Here is a 24658-nt window from a genome sequence, read left to right as displayed (position 1 = left end):
CTTTTGACCTCCTTGATTGAAGCCTTGAATTACCAAATGACTCTTGAAAAGATCATTCATGGGTATGCCCACTCTTTCATGGGGTCTTTAGAGGCAAGATATTGACATCAGATCCATTGTCTATCAAGATTCTATTGACCATTTGTTTTAGAATGAAACTTTGAACATAGTGGACGGTTATGAAGGCTTAGAACCAAGAAATAAGTCCTCGTCAGTAAAGCATATTTTGGTCGTACAAGGATTAAAAGCGAGTCCTTTATCCTCACACTCTACTTCTTCTTCAATATCAGTATGATCTTTTTTGTCCACATGGTAGCATGAAAAACATCATCGACTTGTAGAAGTTGTTTCGGTAGAAACTCTTTGAGAGTTACGGGAATCTTGGCTTTAATGTAAAGCCATCTTTAATATTTGTCAAAAATGATTTCTCCTTCACTACTTTTGATGAGGTTGATGTCTTAATAACCTTGGTCTATATCATCTTAGACCTACGAGCCGATTTAGGTAGTTGTGCTTTCGTATTTCTTCCTATTCGATGAGTAACAAGAGTCCATCCTTCATCATAATTGTCTTCATTCTCCCCGTATTGAATATTGATGCCCCCATTAAAGTGTGAGTCGTCACTTGATATTTGTAGAGAATGAGGCGAATATTCACTAGGGGAAGAGTGTATCCATGATTCTACTGGTTCAAAATCTCCAAACTTTAAGGCCACAACATAGGAACTCTCGTTCATAATTGTGGTTACGTTAGAAGTTGTAGTATCTTCATCACAGACTACGTCCCCCCTTTCATGCAGTTGCATTATTTTATCTTTTAAGACAAAACACTTTTTGAGAGGATGACTAATTAGTCGATGGTACTTGCAATAGTTTGGATCATTCACTTTGTCAGCCTCTTTAGGGCGTTTCATTTCAGGTAGTTGGATGAGGTTAGCCTCGAGCAAGTCATCCAACATTTTTGAAATATCAGAATCATTGAAAGGGTACACCTTTTCTTGTCGCTCCTTTAAAGTACTCTTCTTTACTTTTTGATGGTTGAAGGCAGAAGGCTTTCCTTCTTATTTCTTTTCATACTTGGTGAATTTAAAGGGTGATGTAGTAACAACCATGGAATGTTCCCCTTCAACTTTTGTTGATGTTTTGCCTACTTTACGAGCCTCTTGTAATTCTTTTCCTTTTTGAGGATCTTCTATCATTGAACCTTGAGTTTCCGCAGCGGTGATAGTTAGTTCCATGTCATGTGCACGAGTTGCAAACTCCTCGAAGCTTATAGGCTTGATACCATGCAGAATATATAGCAGTTAAAAGTGCATGCCTTGAATGCACATATCCAAAGCAGAAGCTTCTGAAAGACGATCTTTGCAGCTAAGGCTCAAATTTCTCCATCTATGAATGTAGTCAATAATCGCCTCATCTTTCCATTGACGTGTACTAGTCAGCTCTATCATGCTAACAATCCGACGAATGCTATAGAAGCGATTTAGAAAATCATGTTTCAACTGTTCCAACTATCAATTGTGCCAAACTCTAAGTCAGTGTACCATTCAATAGCATTTCCTTTCAATGATTGAACAAATTGCTTGACCATCAAGTCACAATAAGTACCAGCATTGTTGCATGTCTCAACAAAATGAGCTACATGTTGTCTTGGGTTGCCTTTGCCATCAAACTATTGAAACTTTGGAGGTTGATAGCTTGTGGGCATCTTCTTGAGGTCAATCCTATTAGAATAGGTTTTGGCATATGAATATGATGGCTGTGTACCACTCTCAACTTGATGTTTGGCAGCCTCCTTGATGAGATTTTTCAATTGGTCTCCATGAATAGAACCATTGGTGATTAAAATTTGAGCCTCTTTTTTGAAGCATCACCAGAAAAAGTACCATCCATAGTAGTAGAAGCAAATATGTTTGCAATATCATCACCTTCTTGTGATTGTGGAGTTTTAGAAAAAACAACCGCATTATCAGTTAAATTGTCTAACTTCTTCATAAAAAAACGAGATTTACTCATCCTTTTCCTTAATGGAGTCAGAAAGAGCCTCCAACACCCTGATCATCTTAGCAACTTGTTCTTCCAAAGAAGTAGTTCTAGTCATCATCACGCTCATGACATCAGAAGAACCTTTTTGACGATGTTGGCGTGTATGGAGTGGTTGGCGAATCCTTACTTATCGGTGACTTAGAATCCCCTTTTGCCTTTGGTGGAAATTGAGTTGGTGATGGAGTTTCTTCATCCGATTGTGGTGAAACGAACATCTTTTGAAGAAGGGGAGAGTGCGGGCATACATATCCTCAATCAATCTCTCCTTGATTATTGCTCTAGAGCTAGCATTAGTTGTATTTCATACGGTAAAACGTATTGGTATCTTGGATGACGACTGTAGTTGTTGTTTCGTGAAGCCATGGATCTTGATTGTTGATTCTTTGAATTTGAGAAGGAAAGAGATGAAAGGTAGAGATGTCCCACTGGGCGTGCCAGAAATTTGTTAACACGAATTTCTCGTCCTGAAATTAAGAGGCAAGAAAATATGCACAAATGTCAATTTTATTGAATTTAATCAAAAAGCGGAACACAATCTCTATTCGGTAATTTCTACACGTGTAGAAATTAAATCCTTTGATGCTTTCCTTCAAGATTTTGTGGATCAAGGGCTCATGAAGCTTGTTCTTGAATCAGTTGTAGAATCTCCTTGGATTTGGTGAAGGAAATGATTGACTTGTTGACGAGTGACGAAGACGCTGTTTGAAGATTCAAATATGAGGACTTGATTTGATATGTAGTCGTTTCGTTGAATCCTCGATAGGTGATGAACACGACATATGAAGATTTGATTTGATGTAGTCGCTTGAAGAAATTATGTAGAGCTTCTTTGTTGCTTTGTTTGTAGAGTTTTCACGACTTGAGAGTTATGTATGTGTTTGAAGACTTAATTTGATATGTAGATTTGAATCCTTTATAGTTGATGAACATAACATATGGAGATTTGATTTGGTGTAGCTGCTTGGAGAAATTATCACAGCTTCTTTATCGATTTGTTTGCAGAATTCTGACGACTTGAGAGTGTTGTGTCGTTTTGTTGTGAAGCACTCATATTTATAGAACTGTAGAGAATATATTTATGCACATATCTCTATACTTGAAAAGAATAATTAATATTATTCTAATTAGCTATATGAGAATATTCACTTAACTAATAGAAAAAATAGCATATTCTTTTGATATTAGGCAAGTATAAATTATTAACTTACAAATGATTTATTTAATATTATTTAGACTTTATTTAATAATTAATTTTTAAATTATTATATATATATATATATATTTAAAAGTCCAATAATACTAACCCTTAATTTATTTTATAGGCCAAAATTTATGGGTCAACAAAGTTAATTAGAATAAATTTGGATTAATTAGTTAACTCACTCTCATTTTTTTTCGGAAGAGTGTTTCTGAACGATTATCGGAACTATTGGTTTTTTTATCGTGTTAATAATGTGTTATAAATTTAGGCTTAATTCATCTGCGTGTCCCTGTATTTTTCTATTTTTGCACTTAAGGTTCCTGCACTAAAATATCTCATCATTAAATCCATGCACTTTCATTTCCATCATCCCGAGGTCCCTCTGTTAAGGCGAGTGTTGACTCCGTTAACACATTTTTAATTTTTTTTTTAATTTTAGGCCCCTGTACTTTAAAGTTTTTTAATTTTAGGTCACTACACATTTAAATATAGAGATTGTGTATAAATATACATTATTTTTAGTTTAATTAAATAAAATTAAGTATAAAATATTAAAATTTATATTCTTTAAAGGGTATGAATTTAACATATTTAAATAATAATGTCAAAATTTATATTTTTTTAATTATTATTCTATTGAATATTTAAATTATTATTATTCAACTTTAAATAAAAAATATAATTTATTAATTTTATTTATTATGTTAAAAAATAATAGTGAATTCAATTTTAATTTTTAAAAGTAAACATTAACTTAGAGAAATAAAACGAAATTTAATATTTTTATTAAATAATTAAAATAATATTCTATATTTATAATTTTTTATTTTTTAAAATAATATAAAAACAATGCACTTATAGGTATAAACGGACGTCGATCTTGATATATGTTAGCTTTGAAATTGAATATGTTATATAAACTTACAAGTCTGAGCTGTCTACTTCCATTTCTAGAGGAGACATACATGCGGAAGTCTGAATGGATCTCTAATTTGTTAATAATTATTTTCATATCGCCTTTAATTTTTTAAAAAATATTTTGAATATTTCTCGACTAAGAACCTCATTTACGATATATACTCTAATACTCAAATCATATTTATTTTGATGAAGTGATCGTTAATAAAATTTTATTAAAATTTTAAATTATTATTACTTAGCTTTAAATAAAAAATATAATTTTTTTTTCATTATGTTAAATTAAAAGTGATTTATATTTTTTTATTTTAAAAAGTAAATATTAACTGATAAAATAAAACTAATTTTAATATTTTTTATTAAATTATTAAAATGATATTAAATACCGATGATTTTTTATTTTTTAAAATAATATAAACAACATCGCACTTACAGATGTAAACAGACGTCGAACATGATTGTATTATAAAAGCTTACAAGACATAGATAGGTATTTCAATTTTTAGAGGATAAGTATAAGATAGAAGTCAGAATGAATTTCCAGTTTTTTATTAATTTTTTTAAGTTGCCTTTAAGTTTTTATAAATTAATTTTGAATATATATGTTTAAAGTAAGGATCTCATTTACGATATATACTCTAATATTTAAATCATATTTATTTTTATAAAGTGACTGTTAATAAAATCTTATAAAAAATAGGATAAGTTTTAAAACAATTTAGTTAAAATGTTTTTTTAAAACATTATAATATATTTATTAATTTAATTTATATTTTTATTGTTAATTTAAACATTATAAAATATTAATTAAATTAAATCAACATCTTATATTATTGATTAAAGAATTATATAATTTTTCAATATATATATTAAAATAAATTCAAATTTTTATTTTTATGAAAACAATTACAGGGACTTCGTTTCTATAAAATCAAAGTACATGGACTTTATATGTATAAATACAAATTTAAGAATCTAAACTTAAAAGTGCAGGGATTTTATTTGTATATATCAAACTATAAAAATAAATTTACTCTCATTAACGGCGCGTGCACTACACGCGCTAACAGAAGGTTAACAGTGAGATTTCGAGATGATGGAAATGAAAGTGCAGAGATTTTATGATGAATATTTTAGTGTAGGAATCTTTTGTGCAAAAAGAAAAAAGTACAGGGACTCACAGATAGATTAAGCCATAAATTTGAATATAATATAGATGATACTTATAAGCTAAACTGATTAATAACTAATGAGCACTTAAAGCTAATAAAACAGAAAAACAGATATTGAGATAATTAAATTTTTTTGGATGAGCTATTCATTTGTAGTATTTATACATGCATGTAAAAAATGGAAAATTCAAATAATTTGTCATCCATAAATTCACACACTATTAATGAGAAATTTATCCCAAAAAAATTCAATTGAAAGCTAAGAGAAATATGACTTTTTTTTTCTTTTAAAAAAAAAGAGAAATATGCTAAAAAAAACTTCAAAATATAATGATGGCGTCGCCCGGGTTTGAACCGTCAATATATATATTAAAATAAATTTAAATTTTTATTTTTATGAAAACAATTACAAGGACTTCGTTTCTATAAAATCAAAGTACATGGACTTTATATGTATAAATACAAATTTAAAAATCTAAACTTAAAAGTGCAGGGATTTTATTTGTATATATCAAACTATATAGGCCTAATGTCTTAAAAACCCCCGACCTTTTACCCCCTTTTCAATCATACCCTGACGTTGCAAATTTGTCAATTTTACTCTATTTTGCATTTTTGTGTTTCAATTGTACCCTGAAAAATTAAATTAACGTCTTTTGCGTTTGGAAATTTGTTTAAAACATTCTACATATCTCGCATATATTAATTGTATATTTTTAAAATTTATTTAAATTTAGTTAAATTAATTAAGAATTTAAATTAGTGTTATATTGATTATGGTTTTTAGTTAGTTTTTAAAAATAAAGGACTTATTTGTACTTTTTTGAATAAAAAAAATTTAATTTCATGTTTAGACTTAATTAATTGAATGATTCCATCATTTAAGTAAAAAAATTAACAAAAATTAAAATATTGGGGTACAATTGAAAACGGAAAATTTAAAAATGGGTAAAATTGACAATTTTTCAATGTCGGGGTAGAATTGAAAAAAAAATTAAAGGTGAGGGGTTTTTGAGTGATTAGGCCAACTATAAAAATAAATTTTACTCTCATTAACGGCGCGTGCACTACACGCGCTAACAGAAGGTTAACAGCGGGATTTCGAGATGATGGAAATGAAAGTGCAGAGATTTTATGATGGATATTTTAGTGTAGAAATCTTTTGTGCAAAAAGAAAAAAGTGCAGGGACTCACAGATAAATTAAGCCATAAATTTGAATATAATATAGATGATATTTATAAACTAAACTGATTAATAACTAATGAGCATTTAAAGCTAATAATACAAAAAACAGATATTGAGATAATTAAATTTTTTTGGATGAGCTATTCATTTGTAATATTTCTACATGCATGTAAAAATGGAAACTTCAAATAATTTGTCATCCATAAATTCACACACTATTAATGAGAAACTTATCCCAAAAATATTCAATTGAAAGCTAAGAGAAATATGACCTTTTTTCTTAAAAAAAAAGAGAAATATGCTAAAAAAAACTTCAAAATATAATGATGGCGTCGCCCGGGTTTGAACCGGAGACCTTCAGTGTGTTAGACTGACGTGATAACCAACTACACCACGACACCTTTCTGTCACATTTTACTAAACGCAATAAAACAATTAAAACTATTCTAAAAAAATAAAAAAAATTATATCATAAAAGGCAGATTCAATTCAAATGGCGCCTCAGCTTTCAAATTGAAGAGCGTAGACAGTACTGTTGATTGTTAAATTAGATACACAACCCTACAAATTGATCGGAAATATGATACTCAGAACTCCACCGGCGAAGAGACCTAGAGACGATACCAAACCCTACGAGACCTCGCCGGTCGGTTCTGATCGCCGCCTCGTTATCTACGAAGACGCTCCCGATGTTATTGTACAACATCCAGAGTCATCTCTCGAACTTCATCAACATCAACAGGAATCGTCCGATCATATGCTTTGCACCTATCAATGCCGTCAGATGGTAAGAACACTTATATTTTGTTTAATTGTAATTATAAATTTATAATGATGACTTTTTAGCTGTTAATTGCCTTTTTGTTGTTATAGATTAGGTTTAGGGATTTTAGTGTTTTTTTTTGTTTTGTTTTAGCTGTTTATAGTTTTTAATTATGTGTATATATGCAATAATAATGTACATTGGGATAGAATGTTTGAAATGCAATGCGATTAATGAATGTTTGTTGTCATTTCTCATTTTAACGCTTTGTTTGAAATAATTTAGAGCTTGGAAAATGAGTACTATAGTATTAAAGAAATCTGTGATCCTGGTAAAACCAGTATTTTAAGAATTGGCCATTTATTTAAGTTTATGGAATTTGGTTTATTCAAACTTGAAGGTTTATCAGTTATCACCTAGGTAGTACCGACACAGAAAACGGGACACTCGACATGGAAAAACGGTGTTATTTTAAGGTTTTCTATGTAAAAAATGAAATTTCTTGTCCGAAGCGTCAAGTGTCTGGAACGTTCCGAAATGGGACACGTTGTTTGAATGAAGTATACGTGTTACCTAGGTTGTCAGTGTCACTATCAATTTTGCTGATAAGAAAAGGGTAATTTGACAATTTTCTACTAACATGAGACGTTAGACTTCTTCGAGGTTTAAATTTTTGGAGAAGAATTGCGAGCTTAATTCAGCCAACTCTCAACCATCTTTCTTTCGATGAGTGGCATGTATTTCCACGATGTTCGTTATTTAAATGGAAAATCATTAGTTCATTAGTTCAGCCTCTTGCTATAGTTCACTCAATTTTGTGCAGTTCAATGTCATCCCCATCAATCACTTTTCTTCAATTTGATTTTGACTTGCTATGGTTTAAACATGGATTTTTAAGGTACTTGGCTACTTGCTACAGTTTAAGTTAATGTATTTTGACGCCATAATACTTTACGGCTGAGGGGATGCCACACATATCTGTGAGGCTACACACCTTGAATAATATCTTATGTCTTATGTAATTGGATAAATGTAGTATGTTGGAATCTTTCGTAAGCTTGATTTAGTTTTTTATTTGTCAGTGATCTCAGTGTCTGTATTTATAGTGGTGCCATGGCTCATTAGTAATGTTGTAAACATGCATGATGGGAGCTTTTATTTTCTCCTTTATGACATAGACAATCTCTAATTTTATCAAATATAATTGTAGGTTAAATCAGAATTTTTGGATGCTTTGACCAATGCAGAGAAGCAAGTTCTTGATTATCAATCTAAATTAGAGTCCTTGGATGAGAACTTCAGCAAAGCTGGTAAGTTGCAAGAACTTTTTAGGGTAATTTGTATCTTATAATTATTGTCTTTCTTTTTGAAAATTTGCTTATTAACAGTTTTTAAAGAAATATCCACATGTGCTTCTTGATGTTAAGCAGTTAAGCTTGACTCAAGTATATGATTTTATTGAATTCCTTGCTGCAATTTCATTTTCCTCTCCTCAAATTGGAGTTTTTTCTCCTTAAATGCCACCTAAGGAGCTTGATAGAAAATTATGCTTGAATAATATTTTTTCCCCTCATAATCCTTTGTTTTTGTGTTTGAATTTTTCAGATAATTTAAGTTGTGCAGCAAAAAATTTGCAAAGTTATTTTATATGGTAGTTTTTATGCTTTCTGGGGATGCGTGATTATTGCTGTACATCTATATCACCATGTCTGCGAATTTCATGTTACAGATATTAGTTTCTGTTTTTTAGAACTTGTGTTTGCGTTATGTTCTCGTATGGACAATAATATTTGAGCTATACTTGTTATCGTCATTTTTTTTCTGGCTGAAGTCCGAAATGCCAAATAATCCTAATCCTGCAGATGCTGAGAGAAAGAAATTTCGAGACCAGTTTTTATTTGCTGAACAAGAACTTGCAGCTGCCAAAGGGCGTGAAAAAGCATTGCAAGGACAACTCTTGAAGGACATCAATGATTCTCAAGAGAGGTTTAAGAAACAAATAGAATCTTACAGAAAACTTGAGGTAAACCTTTTGGGCTTATATCAGTAAGATGGTTCCCTTGCCCAATTCTAATATAAATCATACTGGCGGGCAAGGGGACTGACGGACACATGCATACCGGATGATTTTAATGCATATGAATCCTGCTCTCTCTCTCTCTCTCTTTGATGATAAAGCTTTCTTGGCTTTGGAGTTTGGAGATTTCCTACTACATGATAGCAAATCATTTGTCCTACTTGTTCATTTGAAACCTGGATGCTTGAATCGTCAAGTTTTGCATTTGTGTGTTTGTAAGAATCTTCAGTACTCGCTGAATTTTTTACTGGAAATAATATATTCTATCTAAACGGAAATATCTATTTTTGGGATCAATGTGCTGCTTGATTATAACCACCGAAAGGTCCAAATGTGTTCGACTTGAGTAGGTTTATTCCTATGTTATATCATCTCACTTATTTAAAAACTGGTGTTGTCAAATACTATGGTGAAAGTAAGGATGATGATCTTTCTGTTCCAAATAATAGAGTGTTATAATTGAATTCCCTAAGTGGGATATCCAAAGGCATTTTCTTTACTAATATTGATAACTTTTGTTTTGCGTGAATGCATGAGTGAGTGACAACTTGGATGCTGAATTTAATTGGACTCATCACTAGCATCTTTCATTTATTTCCTTTTCAGTATTTAGTTCGTTTATTTCTCATTCCCCTTCCATTTCTTTAAGGTAAAGCTGGAAAATGAAATGAACCTTCGCAAAAAGGCTGAATCCTCAGCCGCTACTGCTGAAGAGAAAGCAAGTGTTTTGGAGGGAAAACTTGCCAATCTTTCTGAAAGCTCAGTAAGGGAGAAAAAGCACCTCAATAATGAGCTTGTGCAGCTGCAAAGGGATTCAAAACTGGCTATCTCTAGGATAACTGCAGATGTAAGCTGAATTTGCGGATTGTCCATGATGACTTGTGTTTTAGCCTCTATGTTTCTTATGTTGTGCATTTTATTTTGCATAGCATGAGAAAATGGAATGCAGAGCTAAAAATGCTGAGAAAGAGTCAGTGTTACTGAAGCAGCAGTATGAAGATCTAAAATTGCAACTAAGTGAGGTGCCTTTTGTATATCTCTTGTGTTTGTGCATATGTGCTTTTTTACATCTTCTTTGCAATATTCCCCTAATAGCCTTGTTTCTATTTTCCCATCTCTCTTTTCTATTTTTCTAACTTTACTACTGGGCATCCTATACTAGTTTATGTATCAAATTGGACAAGTTCAAATACCCTTTTATGATGCTCTATACCTGCTGGGAATTAAAATGACATTTAAGAAGATGTAGATTACAAATTTTTTGGTTGATGCAAAATGTTGATGAGATCAAATGCTGACTTTCTTTCCAGTGCTTGCACCAGAGGAGTGAACTAGAGAAAAAGATTTCAAGTTTCACAATTCAAGAAGGTTCTTCCAGCGAGAGCAATATTTTGGTTCAACATTTACAAGAAGAGCTCAGAAACTGTGTAAGTTGGTTTTCCATGTGTTAATTATGTCGTATATTTTTTCAATACACGATACTTTGTTTCAGTATATTTTCTCCGTGTCTCGATTCTTGTAGTGGTTTAAACATTTATACAAGGTTACATGTGCATACCCTGATTCATTTTACTGAATTATGTCCCAGCTATTTATTATTATGTTTGTATCTGTGTATATAAGGTCTTACTTGGAGCATTTGATAAAGGTCGTAGACTTGATACAATTTGTGAATTTACCAGCTGAGATGTTAACTAGAGAGAAAGATCCTAGCTGTCCTAAGCATGATAATGGAGAACGCCATTGTTGTGGCTCAAACAATCATGAAAATGAGCAATGGATCGCTGAAGAATTCAACTTTGAACGACACCGACTTTTTTTTTTGTTTTTGCGCTGGTATTTGATCAAATCATTCACTCCATAGTTTGATAGATAATTGTTTAATATGAGAGTAAAGATAGAGTCGCATTCTACATGCCAATATTAATATTAACAAGGGAATTTATAAGAGGAAAGTCCGTCGACTTTAGAAATATTGAGGGTTCAAGTCCCTCTTTTCCCCAAAAAGGGTAAAGGCTCTTTTACTAACTTAAAATTTGATATTTGTGCTCTGAATTTTTTTCTTATTGTTGTTTTTTTTTGTATTGCAAATTGTAATGTCCATAAGATCTAAAAAGTAAAAACCATGAACTCAAATGATTGGTTAATAGATGGCCAGGGGACAACCTAGATGGTAGTTACACTTTTCCTTAAAGGAGGTATTGTCTCTAAAATTCTATTTTATTCAACTTGCTCTTTTATGTCTGCATAATTTACTGAATTTTTTGAAAAATCTCGAATTGTCGTCTCTCATGCAACAAATATTACTGTAACCACCATTTCGTTAAATGTATTTAGGAAGACTGAAGTGTATGACATGTGAAATGAGTCTTATATCTTGATTACAAGAGGTTCTCTTTGGAGTTGGTCTATAGCAATGTCTTTAAAGCCTCTACACTCCAAAGATAAATCTCCTGTGCGGCAAAATGGTATTTAGACCACTGTGGAGCTTTTGAAAGGTGCAACTATCGAAGCATTTTCATTATTTGAAGTAAATAGTAAAATTCAGATTTATTTCCATAAATTCAGAAATCATTATTTCCCAGGGAACAGAGTGTTGCTTGTTGGTAGAGATTTTGAATATTATTATCTTTCTTGCAACCAAGTGTAAGGTCTTGTATTGATGAATTAGAGCATTTATGTATTTTTTTATGACGTTGATGTTATTAAATAAACCTTTCCTCTCACATTGTGCTCTATCCATATTTGGCATTTGATCAGGAGTCTGAAGTGAGGGAAGCAAGAAAACTAAAATCATCTTATGAAAATGTCGAGTTATTAAAGGAGAAATTACTGGAAGAAAAAGGACGGAGAGAGAGGGCAGAGTTAGAGCTATCCAAGTTTCAAGAGCTCGAGTTAAATATGAGGAAGCTGGAGGACGAGTTGTCTTCTTGGAAGTTCATGATTAAGGAAATTCCAGATGTGTCATGTTGTGATGATATACCTAATAAGTTTGCAGCTTTGCAGAAGTATGTGTATAGTCTTAACTTGATAGTAAGATGGTGTAGTCATTATAGAATATGGACTACTATTAGGTCAGCATGATATGGTAAAGACGACAGATGTTTTGAAAGAATGATTTTTTTCCTTAACCTATTTTTTGGCTGGTAGGAATCCATAAAGGGTTAGTTGTATACATTGTAAAGCATGTTGCATCTATACAACAATTGTTTTGTACAGTTGTTGCTTTCTATAACAACTATGTTGCTTTACTTTAACAAAGCTAAATTTTTTAGAAGTTCTAAAATCTCGGAGTAACGTTTCTATTCTACCTCTTGATGTACTCTTCGATTTTATTTTTTGAAAATATTTTCTTGTTATATAAAATTGTGACTTGTACTGACTGCAGAGAGATGATTGACAACATGATGAAATTAGGAGAGGCAAATGCACGTTTGAAACAAATGGAGGTAGCTCTGGATGCTGCCCAGTTGGGCAAACAAGATGCTGAAACCGAGGCTGCATCGGCTAAAGAGAAGGCGGAATGCTTGAAATTGGAAGTGAATCGGACTGCATCATTGGTAGGTGCTAGTTTAGATAATTTATAGCTCTATGCAATTACCATGTTTCTGTTCTTGTTCTCTTTCATTTTCCTTGTTTTTTCTACTTGATTAAACTGGAGGGATAACCGCGTCAGAAGAATTTTGCTTCTCTTTGGTCCTTCTACTTTGCAACAATTGGGAGGGCTGGTGTTAATTAGATATTGCATCAGGTTTATAGGAGTAAGAAATACGATCCTATTTGATGGTGATCAGATATATCACCTAAGTTAGCTTGAGCAGTGTTTGGTGAGGAGGGGCTCTTTTAAATGGTTTGAGCAGCTGGACAAAATGTCTACAATGATACAATGAATGGGAAGCAATTTTCTTTTGACTTTGTTGCTTGTCGTGAATTTGTGATTAAATAAATTGGTTTTCTATTGATTTTCTAGCTCAGGAGTTCATCATTTTACTTGCTTGAGGTACTATTACCTAATGCCTGGACTGTTAGTGGATGTGAGAGACTGAGAGAAAAAGTTGGAGAAGCCCATGGATATGATTTTGTGATTTTTATTCCATTAGTTAATGGTACAAATGAAACTATATGAAGTTGCTCGCAACATGCACTCTTTATGTTCTTAGCTTGAGATCTTCATTAGCTGCTGGGATTTGTTTAATTTTGATTGCTTCTTTTGCACTTTTTCTGTTTTTTGTCTTGCTTGTTCTTTTCTTCCATGGAGCATTTATTGCACATTTGTAGAAAAGCGATGTACTTTTTGAGGTAAAAAATAAATTCTGCTCTGATTTTATGTAGAAAAAATCTCGGGGACTGTTTTCCTATTTGGCTCGTGCTTATTCATGTTACAGCTGTGTCTTAGAATGCTTAAGTATTGACATAGATCTTTATTCTTGAGCTTACTGTTCCAAGTCTTGGTAAAGTAGTACTCCCTCCGTCCTGTTTAAGAAGGGACATAGCTCAAATTTTTATGTCCCATATAAGAAGGCCAGATGATGATTTTTGTGCCATTTTATAAGGAATTTTATCTTATACCCCCCTTTCTCTTTCTATAATTAATGTCTATTACTCTATACACCAACTATACACAAACTACAAGACTATAATAAATAAGGGTAAAACAAATTATTGACTTTTTAATCCATGTGCAAAAGGGATATGTTACTTCTTAATCGGGATGGTGGGCGTATGTATTTTCTTCTTCATTTTTTTTGGACGCCTGTTATAGAAATGCTTGCTGTGTTTGCCTGCTGGTGCCTGTTCATGTTTTTGAAACATAGGTGTTACTTTGAGATGCAAATTTAAGCAAGGAATATATTCACATGAAAATGGTGATTAGTATTACGACTTGATCGTTATGATGGTTGTATTTAATATTGATCGTCATCCAATATATTGTCTTTTTTATGCCTTAGTTATTTGGTTTACCAATAAATTGCTGGTTGATTGCAGCTTTCTATTGTTGTTGAAGAGAGAGATGGGTTGCAAAAAATTGTCAATGGATTACGAAGGTCAAAGAATGATCAAGCAGAAGATGAATCTGCTGGCGGAACTCGTCTTCAGGTAACCCCAGCCTTCTGTTATTCTCTTTCCCATTTTTTGATAACTTTTCTGATCTTTGCTGATGATGCTTTTTGCACTTTTCTTCCTTATTTCCAGGAGCTTGAATCATCTCTTCTGAAAAAGGAATCTTATATTAAAGAATTGGAGAGTAACTTGCATGAACAAAAAAAAGCCAACAATGGTCAACTTGACGAAATAAAGTTGCTTAATGACCGGCTGAATAATGAAGCCAGGAGATTTAAGTCACTGGAAAGGGAGAGTGATCGACTTCGTTCAGAGATATCTCTTTTAGAGTCCAAGGTATGTTGAGAAGCTGTGATCTTTGTTTCACAAACAATCTCATCTTTGATTGGATGTAGCTTTAAATTAGAAATAGCTGGCCAATTTAAGATTCGTATTTTGGAGTATGCTTGGTATACCAGAGAATGGGAATATAATAGGATCCATATTCTATTTATTCTTATTTGTTGGGCACTATAATTTATCTTTAAACTTTGAATTACAGTGGCAAAGAAAATTAAATGTCTCTAATTGTACCGAAAATAACAGCTACTCTTGTTTCATCCCTAAGAAAATGATTAAATTCTATTTAATTATATCAAAAAATGAGAAAAATGTCTTGGCTTTTAGGAATCGTTTTTCACTTGGATTCCAAATCGAAGTGATACCAAACATGCCTAGGCTAGGTGTTACAGTTCTGTGAATTGAACGGCATTTAGAAAAAACCGAGGCTACAGCCTCGCGAGGACACAAAAAATTAATTATATATCAAAATCATGTATAATACATTAAATATACACATTACATAAATAACATTCATGATTCACTAAGATGTTTAAAAGAAGTTTAATTCATCAAAATTGACTCCAATAAATTTTAAACACTTAAACTCTTCCGGTGTGTCCTCATCCTCCAATAGTAGAAACTCTTGGGACGCCTATTTTTCCGTGTCTCATAGGTGTCCCCGTAACCCCCCTTGCATACGGCACTTCTGAGAAGTGTCGGTGCTTCATACGTCTGTTCTCTTCTCATTAATTTTTAATAATGAATTTAAGAAAGTTTATGCCACTGGTTCAATTCTTCTTGGTTGGAACATTGACCTTGTGCTGGTACCGTGATTCTTCTTGGAGCCATACAAGACTAGGTTTTGGAGTCCATTTGTTTAATAGCTTATGGCGCTTTTAGGCTACTGCATAACGTTCATTCTTGCCCCTTATTTCATGTTTAAGAGATTCTTCTGAAAGGAACTGATGATGATTTTGTAAAGCTAGGCATACTTCTTTTATTTTCTAGAGGCTGTGATTTGGGTTTCCTACTAACAATGAGTTAGCAATTTGTATATGCCTTTTGTGATTGTTGATGGGTCCTTAAGGTTTGGGTTTTTTACCTACTTTCTGTTAGCTACTGCAGCTTATAGGTATGCCTCCCAACCGCTGGTAACATGTAGGGTTAGTAATTAGTATACACAGGGTTTTTTTTTATCTGATTCTCTCCATAATCTTGTTCCTCAGAGTTCAGCAATCTATAGTTAAGTTCAGTTATTGCTCTTATTTCCATATAATTGGGAACATTATGGACTGTCATATATAGTAAAACATCAGTATACCTTTAATGATGGAAGTTCTCTAGTAACCTCATGCGTAAGTGTTGGCATTTTTCCTAAGAACTTTTTTTAGCAACCTCCATGTTATTGATGATGTGCTATATGGCAATATGTTGAAGGACCGCCAACAAGATGTAAAACAGGTTAGAAAAAATGTATTTTTATTGTTATTTCTTGTTAGAGATAATAAATTTTTTGTTGGAGCCTCACCTAAAATATTGAAAATCTAAATTAATTGATTATTTGATATGGTATCAGAACCTCTGCACGATCGTAAAATCTAGAGTTTATCTTTGACAATCTCCATTTGATTAATTAATACGAGTACAAGGTAAAGATGGGCATGCGTGCTTGTTTTGTCCACGCTTCAAGCCCCATGGGTATTCACATACAGGGGTGTTTTAGATACAATTAAATCATCGATGGAAGCTCACCTAAAAGATTGATTTTTTGGGTGGATTGCTTATTTGACATTGATGTTCTATAATTTCTGCATCATTTGGCTAAATGTTTTGTTCATTAAGATTTTTTGTTGTTTTCAGTGTTATTGAGAATTGAGAATATAGAGTAATCATTTTCTTAGATGCTTACTTTGTTTTGTCCTTGACATCAGTGTTGTTTTTGTTCACAGCTAGGCCATGGTGACTTTTCTGCTGCAAATACCAAAGTATTGAGGATGGTGAATACCCTCGGAGTTGATAATGATGCCAAACAAACGATAGAATCCTTATGTACTGAGTTGCAGAAGACAAAGGAGAAGTTACAAGCTCTCGAAGAGTTAAAGAATCAGCCTGGTATTTTCCAGTTGTTGAATTTACCATTTCATGGATTCTATGGCTATCTTTCAGTTGCTTGTTGACAGCATAAATATACTAATTGTGCAGGTGATGCTGGAAAGCTTGTGGATTCGTATATATCCGGGAAGATAACACAGTTAAAAGAACATATTGCAACACTTGAAAAGCGTGAAGAAAGGTGATTGCTGTTGATTTTTGTTTTCAGCAGTCCCTTTTTCAGATATCATTAGTTTTAACTGAAATAAAACGAGTTTATCCAATCAACAGATACAAGACTGTTTTTGCTGATAGGATTTCAGTATTTAGGAGGGCTTGCTGTGAACTCTTTGGTTACAAGGTATTTCAGTGAAATTTGTACTTCATTTAGTTTTAAGCTCCCATGCAACTGAAATTCAACTCTACAGTTGACTAATCAATTTATTGCTAGATACATGTAGGTGCATACTAGAAAATTATTGGGAGCAGCCGATGGCTCTTTTTACATGGCAATGTGCTCACTCTGAAGTCTTTTAGTTGAGAATAAACAAGCTTATTGTTTTCTTTGATCACTATCTTGGCAGATTGTCATGGATGAACACCAGCGTCCTAATGGAATACCTGTTACTCGTTTCACCCTGCAATCTATTTATGCTCAAAGTGAAGATGAGAAGCTTGAATTTGAATATGAGTCGGGCAATACAAACATTTTGGTAAGATGGTGAGATGTGGTTACATCTTTCATTTACATAAATTTGAATTGAAAATATTGTCACACGCATAAATTTGTAATCAGGATCTTGCAATTCTTAATATGACATCAGGCACTTTGCTTCATTAAATATGAATAATCCAACTATTTTGTCTTCTCCTTCATTAAATTGCTTTGAGATATTTTGTTGGTACTGTGTGAATGTGTTTCCTCAGATTGCCTGAATTATTCATGTAGTACTATCTCACTGTTTATCATGGTAGGTGGCAAGCTAATATGAATGTTGAACTATTTCTTATTTGCAACAGGGAAATACTTACACTTCTCAATCTGAGATATCTCGTCAGGTACGGATAAAAAAGTTCTCTACAAACACTTAAAACTCTTTTTTATATATTTGTTCCATGGACTGGCATCACGACCATAGGCACATCCCCTGGTTCAAATTCTCTTAAAAAAAATGCTGTATATTGTATGTGTTTTTTAAGGTAATTTCTACTGTAGTATAAGCAGAAATAAATCTTCATTCAAAAGGAGCACTGTCCATGTGTAAGAAAATCTCAGAGCATAAATAAAATAAAACAACAAAGGTTCATTACGCTCCTTCAACCTGACACGAAGATCACAAGAGTCTAAGTTTGTGCTTTTGGACAAAGAAACCTATAACTTGTCAATTTTGGGTCTGTTTACACTCTAATCTGACGTTAGTCTTAATGGTCAAAGGTCTACTAGTCCAGTTAAAATTGACGTTGTGGGTGTTTTTTTTTCTTCGACAACCACGAATTTGAGCTCTTCTAAACTTTTGCGCCAAATTGGAGGGGCAAAATGAACCTTTGTCAATATTATTCTCTCCCTCCCAATAGAGTTGTCCACTTTGTCATTATCACACAGTTTAAGAATAATTTCACCAAATTTTCTCTACTATTATTATTATACCCTTATTTAATGTAGCCACTAGTCCTTATTTACTTGTATATTTCAATAGATAGCAGTTAATATTAGCTCATTAGTGGATTTTAAATAAGGGTAATGTAGGTATAATAATTGTAAAGTTTGTAATTTATGTGAAATGGACAAGTATTTTGGGATAAAAAAATGACAAAAGGTCAATGCGACCCATGAACTTGTGACACAGAGTCACTTAATACAGTTTTTATCTTTTTAAGCAACTAACCCTAAACTCTTCCATTTTAGGTCAGATTTCCCTATTATTTTGATTTTCATTGCAAAATTAGGTTTAGGATAATTTCATCGCAACAATTAGATAGCTCTCTAATTTCTTTCTCGCATCCCTCACCTGTACACACATTTCATAAATACAATTATGGGCTAATCTGACCTAAAATGGAATAGATTAAGGGTTAGTTGCTCAAAAAAGTAAAAACGGGGTTAAGTGACCCCGTGTCACAAGTTTAGGAGTCGCGTTGACCCTTTGTTCGAAGAAAAATAGTGAAAATAACTCTATTGGGAAAGAGGGAGTAAGTTTTAAATTTTTAGATGTTCAAACTTGGACATGCTCTGTAAATATTTATTTTTTTGAATAGGTTAAGCCATTATGTCTTCATATGCCCAGTTTTGTCTGGGAGGCGGTTTTATTTTGTTAGGGGTATTGGGTGACATATCTATGTGTTCCTGATGAAATCATATTCAAGTCAAATTGTTAAAAACTATAAACTAGTCCTTGAAATTCGACTATTTTGATCAACCATCAGAATTGCTGGCGCTGCCTGTGTTTGGATGAATGTTATTATGTTACTAATCCTAAGCTTGCTTCTTGCAGGTCGATATATTTATTCGCAAGATGAATTCTATACCGGCTTTCACAGCCAACCTGACAGTGGAATCTTTCAACAAAAGAACTCTTTGTTGATACAGATCTAAAAAGGCCAGGTTACTCCAGATTTTCATAACCTCATAATATATTACCTCAGAAGTTTGTATATTTTATACCTTATGAATTCTATTTGTGTCAACCGAGAATGATTGTTTGAATTCTATAGATTTATTAAATAATACTATATGTGAATTTCTTCTCACTCCCAGGTTTTATGACAACTTATGTTACACATAAACTTGTTGGTCCTACATTTTCACCATTGCGTTTCTCTTTTGAAACTTCTAAACTCTATATTTACAACCTATTCGTATAAAAAATATCATTTCGCCGCTCTGCTTTTCATAATTTTTGGGTAATTTTTTGTACTATCTTTTCTCTTCCGAACCATCCCTAAACTTTAGTCCGTATCCCAACTGTTCCCGAACTTTATTTTTTAACTTGGCGGTCTTCGCTGTAGACCAGAGCCGTTTCTATCAATTTTGTGACGTTCCATCTGAACTTCTATATGACTATCATTTTTTTTATTTTGCCACCCCGTGCGGCAAAAGAATGCCGGTCCATTTGGCACAACACATCATTGCACCAATTAATAGCAGGAACAGTTTAGCTATTAAATAAAAGTTTAGAAACAATTGAGATTCAAATTAAAGTTAGTGTAATTACTCATCACTTTACCTTGCAGTATTTTTTATTTCTGAGCAACATATATGACCGCATGTGCTTTTTATTTTTTTCTTAACATGTGATCTCAATATACCTGTTATTTCTAGTGAACGATGAGTGCCTCTGACGTACCTCTTGCAAGGATTCTGTGGCTTAAACATAACTCACATTTATTACAGCCACATTTTTGGAGTCCTGGCCAGAATTTTTCAGCTAAATTGTGTCAAATTGGATGCATTTTGCTAATGGAGACAGGTGAAGAAGTAGGTGACAGTGGAGATAGTAAAGGTGCATTACTATTACCAATTTCAACTTTACTGTACTGCATCATTTACTTCTTTTGACCTTTTAATCCTTTTTTTATTAACACATTTTGCAAAAATTCATTGAAGTGATATGACGATATGGTAATAGACAGCCACTTGAAACATCATTATTCACTTTGTGCCATTTTATTGGACTTGGGCCATCTAATTTTTGCTAGGGTTAACCCACTTTTAATTAGGTTGCATATGGGTTCAAAGTTGGGAATTCTTGACTTTGCATTTGAGTTCTTAAGTCATTGCAAACTTTTAGGCTTTAAACCCAAACAAAAATACTCAAAATGTTCATATAGTTTGTATTCTCTTTTTCTGTTTTACCCCGATTAATAGTAGTTTTGTAAATTGTGTGTAGAGTTATATTGATTAATTTTAGAAAGAAAAGAAGGGATAAAAGAGGAATTTTTGTGTGAAGTGACACTAAAGTTATGAAATTGACTTTTTAAATGGGACAAATAAAAATAGAATATATTTTTTCATAAATGGGATAGAGGGTGTTATATATATATAAGAACTATAACGTGTTGTGTAATTTCAATTCAAACTTTTGATTTTTGCATTTGAAAATATAACTTTTATTTGTTTGCAATTTGATTTACCATTAAAAATCCGTTCAATCGTGCTAATTTGGAAGCTGGAATTCATCTTACTATGCCTTCTATTTTTGAATTTCAGCATTCACAAGTAAAATTGTTTGATTGGTACTTCACTTGGCGATTCGAGATGCAAAAATAAAATTTTGAAATTGCAAAATATGCTATAAGTTTTAGTGGCATTTACCTCTTGAATGAAGATAAGATTTGTGAATGTGGCTGAAAAAAAAATTGCTATTACCAAATGCAAATCTTCAAATTTCAAAATTTTCCATTAAATTACACCATCATTTCAACTAGCATTATAATATCTTTTGACCTTAACGTGTGACAATTTAGAGGCATCAATCCCCAATAAGTAAAGAGTAAGTTAGGTCATTGGAAGAAAGATGGCTAAAGAGCATTCTAGTGCCGCTTTCTTCGTAGTGGTAATAGATTTCATGCTCTCAAAGCTTAATCCCTTAATTTGACTTAATTGAAATCTCTTTCTTCTCTCTATTTTTGTTACAACTTTCAATGGCTAGTAGCTAATGAGAAATGTTATAACTTTTTTGCTTTTGATTATGGGTTTCCTGCTAATTCTTTGAGTGGCTTCTAAGTTTTGGCTATAGCCCCTCTAGGAATTTGGAGGAAAACCATAAAGTCATATATGGTGACCAAAAGGTCGGTTCGGATAAAAATCGCCGATTTTTTGTTGTTAAAGATGGTAATCAACTTTTAGAGTTTCAACTGTTAGTTGTTAGTTACAGAGGCAGCACAACCTCTCAATGCACTTGGAGGTGTCTTAGCCATCCAAATGGATTTCACATATTAACTTAAATCTTTAAAATGAAAAATTTGACCGATCAAATTAGTTGGTTAATTTGGCTAATCCATAAATATATAAAGAATTATAATTTAAAATAAGTTTAAACATATAATATTTGGTTAGTTTGGTTAATTGAATTTTTAGACCTCTCAACTTTAATCAAACTGAAAAAATCGATTGATGGAGCAAAATTAACTAAACTAAATGAATAATCAAAAATTTAATTAAATTTAGTCGAAATAGACCGGATAGACCGGTTGATTTGGATTAACCGATCATTTTCTCACCCCTAATGTCATTATCAATCATATGACTTAAAATGGTATATTAGGTTGGTTTTGTTTCATTATTTTGCTATATAGTTCATATCTTACACTATCTCTACTTGTCTAATCTTTCACTTTTAAAAGATAAATTGTTGAGCTCTTCAAAATATTTAGCGGTTGAGCTGCTTTTATGGCCTTTGCATGGCTACATGGAGAACAATGTCTAGTGTGTGGATATGAGATGACTTATAGAAAAGAAAGGACTTCTGCTTTATGTACCCCTCTTTGAAATTTCACCAATTCAGCACCGAATGATGTGGAACTGACTTAAGCCCTATAATTAGGGGTGAGCGGAAACCAAACTAGACCGAAAAATTGAATTGAACCGAACCAAAGTTTGTTATTTGGTTTGATTATTCGGTAAAAACTGTTTGGTCTAGTTTCGATTTAGATAAAGTCTGTTGTTTGATTTTCGATCCGATTTGGACATTTTCAAAACCGAAAAAAAAATCAAAAAACTGATTACACCAAAATAAAATATAAAAACAATATATTTTTAATTTATATTTATTTGTCATTATTTTATAATTATTGTTGATATATAAATTAATACATTTTATACAATATATAAATATGTTAATAACATATATGGAATTTTTCGTAACACTAATTATTTAATGTTTAAATTAGTTTTAATTAATATAAAAAAAATAAAAAAAGTAAAAATTTCGTTAACTGGACCAAGCTTTTTGATTCGCTACAGTTATGTTTTTCTTTAACCAAAATAAAAGTTTGGTTTGGTTCGGTTTGAATTTTTTTTAAATTTCAGTTGATCGGTTTTATTTGGTTTCCAAGCGAACCGACTACATGTAGTTTTCTTTTCTTGTGCTGAATATCCTTAAATTTATTTTCTTTTAAAAATTATGGAATGTTAATTATTTGCATCACTTGTAATCATATAAGACGTTAACCCTCAAGAAAGGTTCTAACTCAATAGTGCCCTTAAACCATGCATGTGATTGAGTGAGAAAAGTAGGGGCTTGCAAACCGATTCATTTCGGGAGTGAATTTGTTAAAATTGTTTGTTTGTTTTTCCCAAAAAAATCGAGCCGAATTGAAGGAGAAAGTGTTAACTATTAGTATGTATTAGACATCAAATTTGGAGCTACTAAGCCAGCCAAATCTAGATATTAAATATCCGGTTCGTCTTGCTATATATAAAAAAGTATCCGGTTCGTCTTGCTATCTATAAAAAAAATATCTGGTTCGTTTTGGTTTGATTACATTTTTAACTTTACGAGTTCCACCATGGTTGTAGCTTGTGATCAAAGGCGAACACCACTGAACTTGCATTATAGCAAACATAAGTATAAGCATAATCTCAACAATCTCTGTCGGGAATTTAATTTTCCTGCATCAAAAACAAATGTAAAATAACAACAACTCTATGTTCTCCATTTCGCGCCCTAATCCGATTGCTATAATTAAGAAACTTCATTCAAAAGAATTTAATATTTAGTTTTTAAATTTTACAATTTGGCCCTCCCTAGTTTCAGGAATTATCCCTTTGTATAAAACGTATTGTAATTTGGCCTCCTCAAAGGTAAAATCCTGGCTCCGTCAGTGGTCGAAAGAGTCGGAATCTTTGTGACACGCCTGTGATCAAAGGCGGACTTACTTCACAACGGCTTGCACCACATCTGTAGGACTCTTCTCAATAAAATTTGTGCCAATTTTCCTAAACTGACTTCACAGCAGAATCTACGTTACACTGAAAAAACTGGCTGGACAACTTTTCCCTTAGGTAGTTAGTCGTAACATATATATTATTCTTCCATCTCTTTCAATATTTTTTCAATTATATCATCTCTCAACTCTCTAATAATTTATATAGAAAAATTTCCATTGCACTATGACAAAACTTTGTTCATTTATTTGCATTGCACTCCGCCAGCATGTTAAATTAATTTTTATTTATTTTAACATCATAGTAAAATAAGTATGGATAACGCTTTGATTATGGCTCATATATATAATTAGTGAGTAATAAATCAATATTTATATAGAGTATGTTTTAAATTTAATTAACTATTAAATAATAAAATTATTAATTACTATTGAGCGAAATTGATTTTTGGAAAGTTTATTAATTATTAATTTATTTAAAATTAAACATAAGAGAGTAAATTGTAATTATATTTTTATTTTCATATATCTTTTTTATTATTATTCAGTTCTGCAAATAATTATTAAATTGTCAATTTGTGCTTTTTTCTTTCCTCGTATATATTATGATAGGTCAATATTATACATGAATGAACCTTTTATTTGACAATATACATGAATGAACGTAGTCAAATACTATAGTGCATATTATGTATATATACCATTTATTCAAAATATCAAAATGATTGCACTTTGATGTTTTTGATACAAAATATTATGAGAGGGACAATTCGTTACAAATGCAATGTAGCATATCACGTGCGTATCCAACGTTATTGTGCGCCATTTATTTTAATAGTTAAAGAATCTATTTTATTTTATTAAATAAATCTATATATTATTCAAATTGTTGAATTTTTTAAACTTGTTATGTTAAATAGCTTGATCCGATAACACGC

The 24658-nt window shown here is 32.1% G+C and overlaps 1 protein-coding gene and 1 non-coding gene across 4 annotated transcripts; one reads left to right on the top strand and one right to left on the bottom strand.

Moving 5' to 3' along the window:
• Positions 1 to 6849: 6849 nt before the first annotated feature.
• TRNAV-AAC (transfer RNA valine (anticodon AAC)) lies at positions 6850 to 6923 on the bottom strand. The gene has a single exon. It is a non-coding gene; the product is annotated as a tRNA-Val (tRNA).
• Positions 6924 to 7013: 90 nt separating this feature from the next.
• On the top strand, positions 7014 to 20477 carry LOC126660997 (mitotic spindle checkpoint protein MAD1). 3 transcript variants are annotated; one of them, XM_050354741.2, is made up of 17 exons: positions 7014 to 7309; positions 8496 to 8595; positions 9148 to 9308; positions 10012 to 10209; positions 10292 to 10384; positions 10673 to 10789; positions 12123 to 12370; positions 12751 to 12922; positions 14349 to 14459; positions 14556 to 14759; positions 16694 to 16856; positions 16947 to 17037; positions 17127 to 17196; positions 17420 to 17548; positions 17856 to 17894; positions 19328 to 19437; positions 20227 to 20477. In XM_050354741.2, exons 1-16 carry the CDS (start codon positions 7103 to 7105, stop codon positions 19415 to 19417), a joined length of 2193 nt encoding a protein of 730 aa, XP_050210698.1. In that variant the 5' UTR covers positions 7014 to 7102; the 3' UTR covers positions 19418 to 19437; positions 20227 to 20477. The 3 variants fall into 3 exon arrangements, with proteins under 3 accessions (XP_050210698.1, XP_050210699.1, XP_050210697.1); XM_050354742.2 differs by having other exon boundaries at positions 20155 to 20477; XM_050354740.2 differs by lacking the exon at positions 20227 to 20477 and having other exon boundaries at positions 19328 to 19583.
• Positions 20478 to 24658: the final 4181 nt, after the last annotated feature.

This window comes from Mercurialis annua, linkage group LG8 (genome assembly GCF_937616625.2).
Source record: "Mercurialis annua linkage group LG8, ddMerAnnu1.2, whole genome shotgun sequence".
In the NCBI taxonomy this organism is placed as follows: Eukaryota; Viridiplantae; Streptophyta; class Magnoliopsida; order Malpighiales; family Euphorbiaceae; genus Mercurialis; species Mercurialis annua.
The sequence above is the reverse complement of the archived record's forward strand: the minus strand, read 5'-3'. Positions and strand labels throughout refer to the sequence as shown.

What these genes read in the sequence shown, in the direction of transcription:
- LOC126660997 (XM_050354741.2), top strand. Translation starts at nt 7,103, where the DNA reads ATGATACTCAGAACTCCACCGGCGAAGAGACCTAGAGACGATACCAAA. An exon ending in TGAATCGGACTGCATCATTG is followed by an intron (nt 12,923 to 14,348) that starts GTAGGTGCTAGT and finishes GGTTGATTGCAG; the next exon opens with CTTTCTATTGTTGTTGAAGA. An exon ending in TATCTCTTTTAGAGTCCAAG is followed by an intron (nt 14,760 to 16,693) that starts GTATGTTGAGAA and finishes TTTTGTTCACAG; the next exon opens with CTAGGCCATGGTGACTTTTC.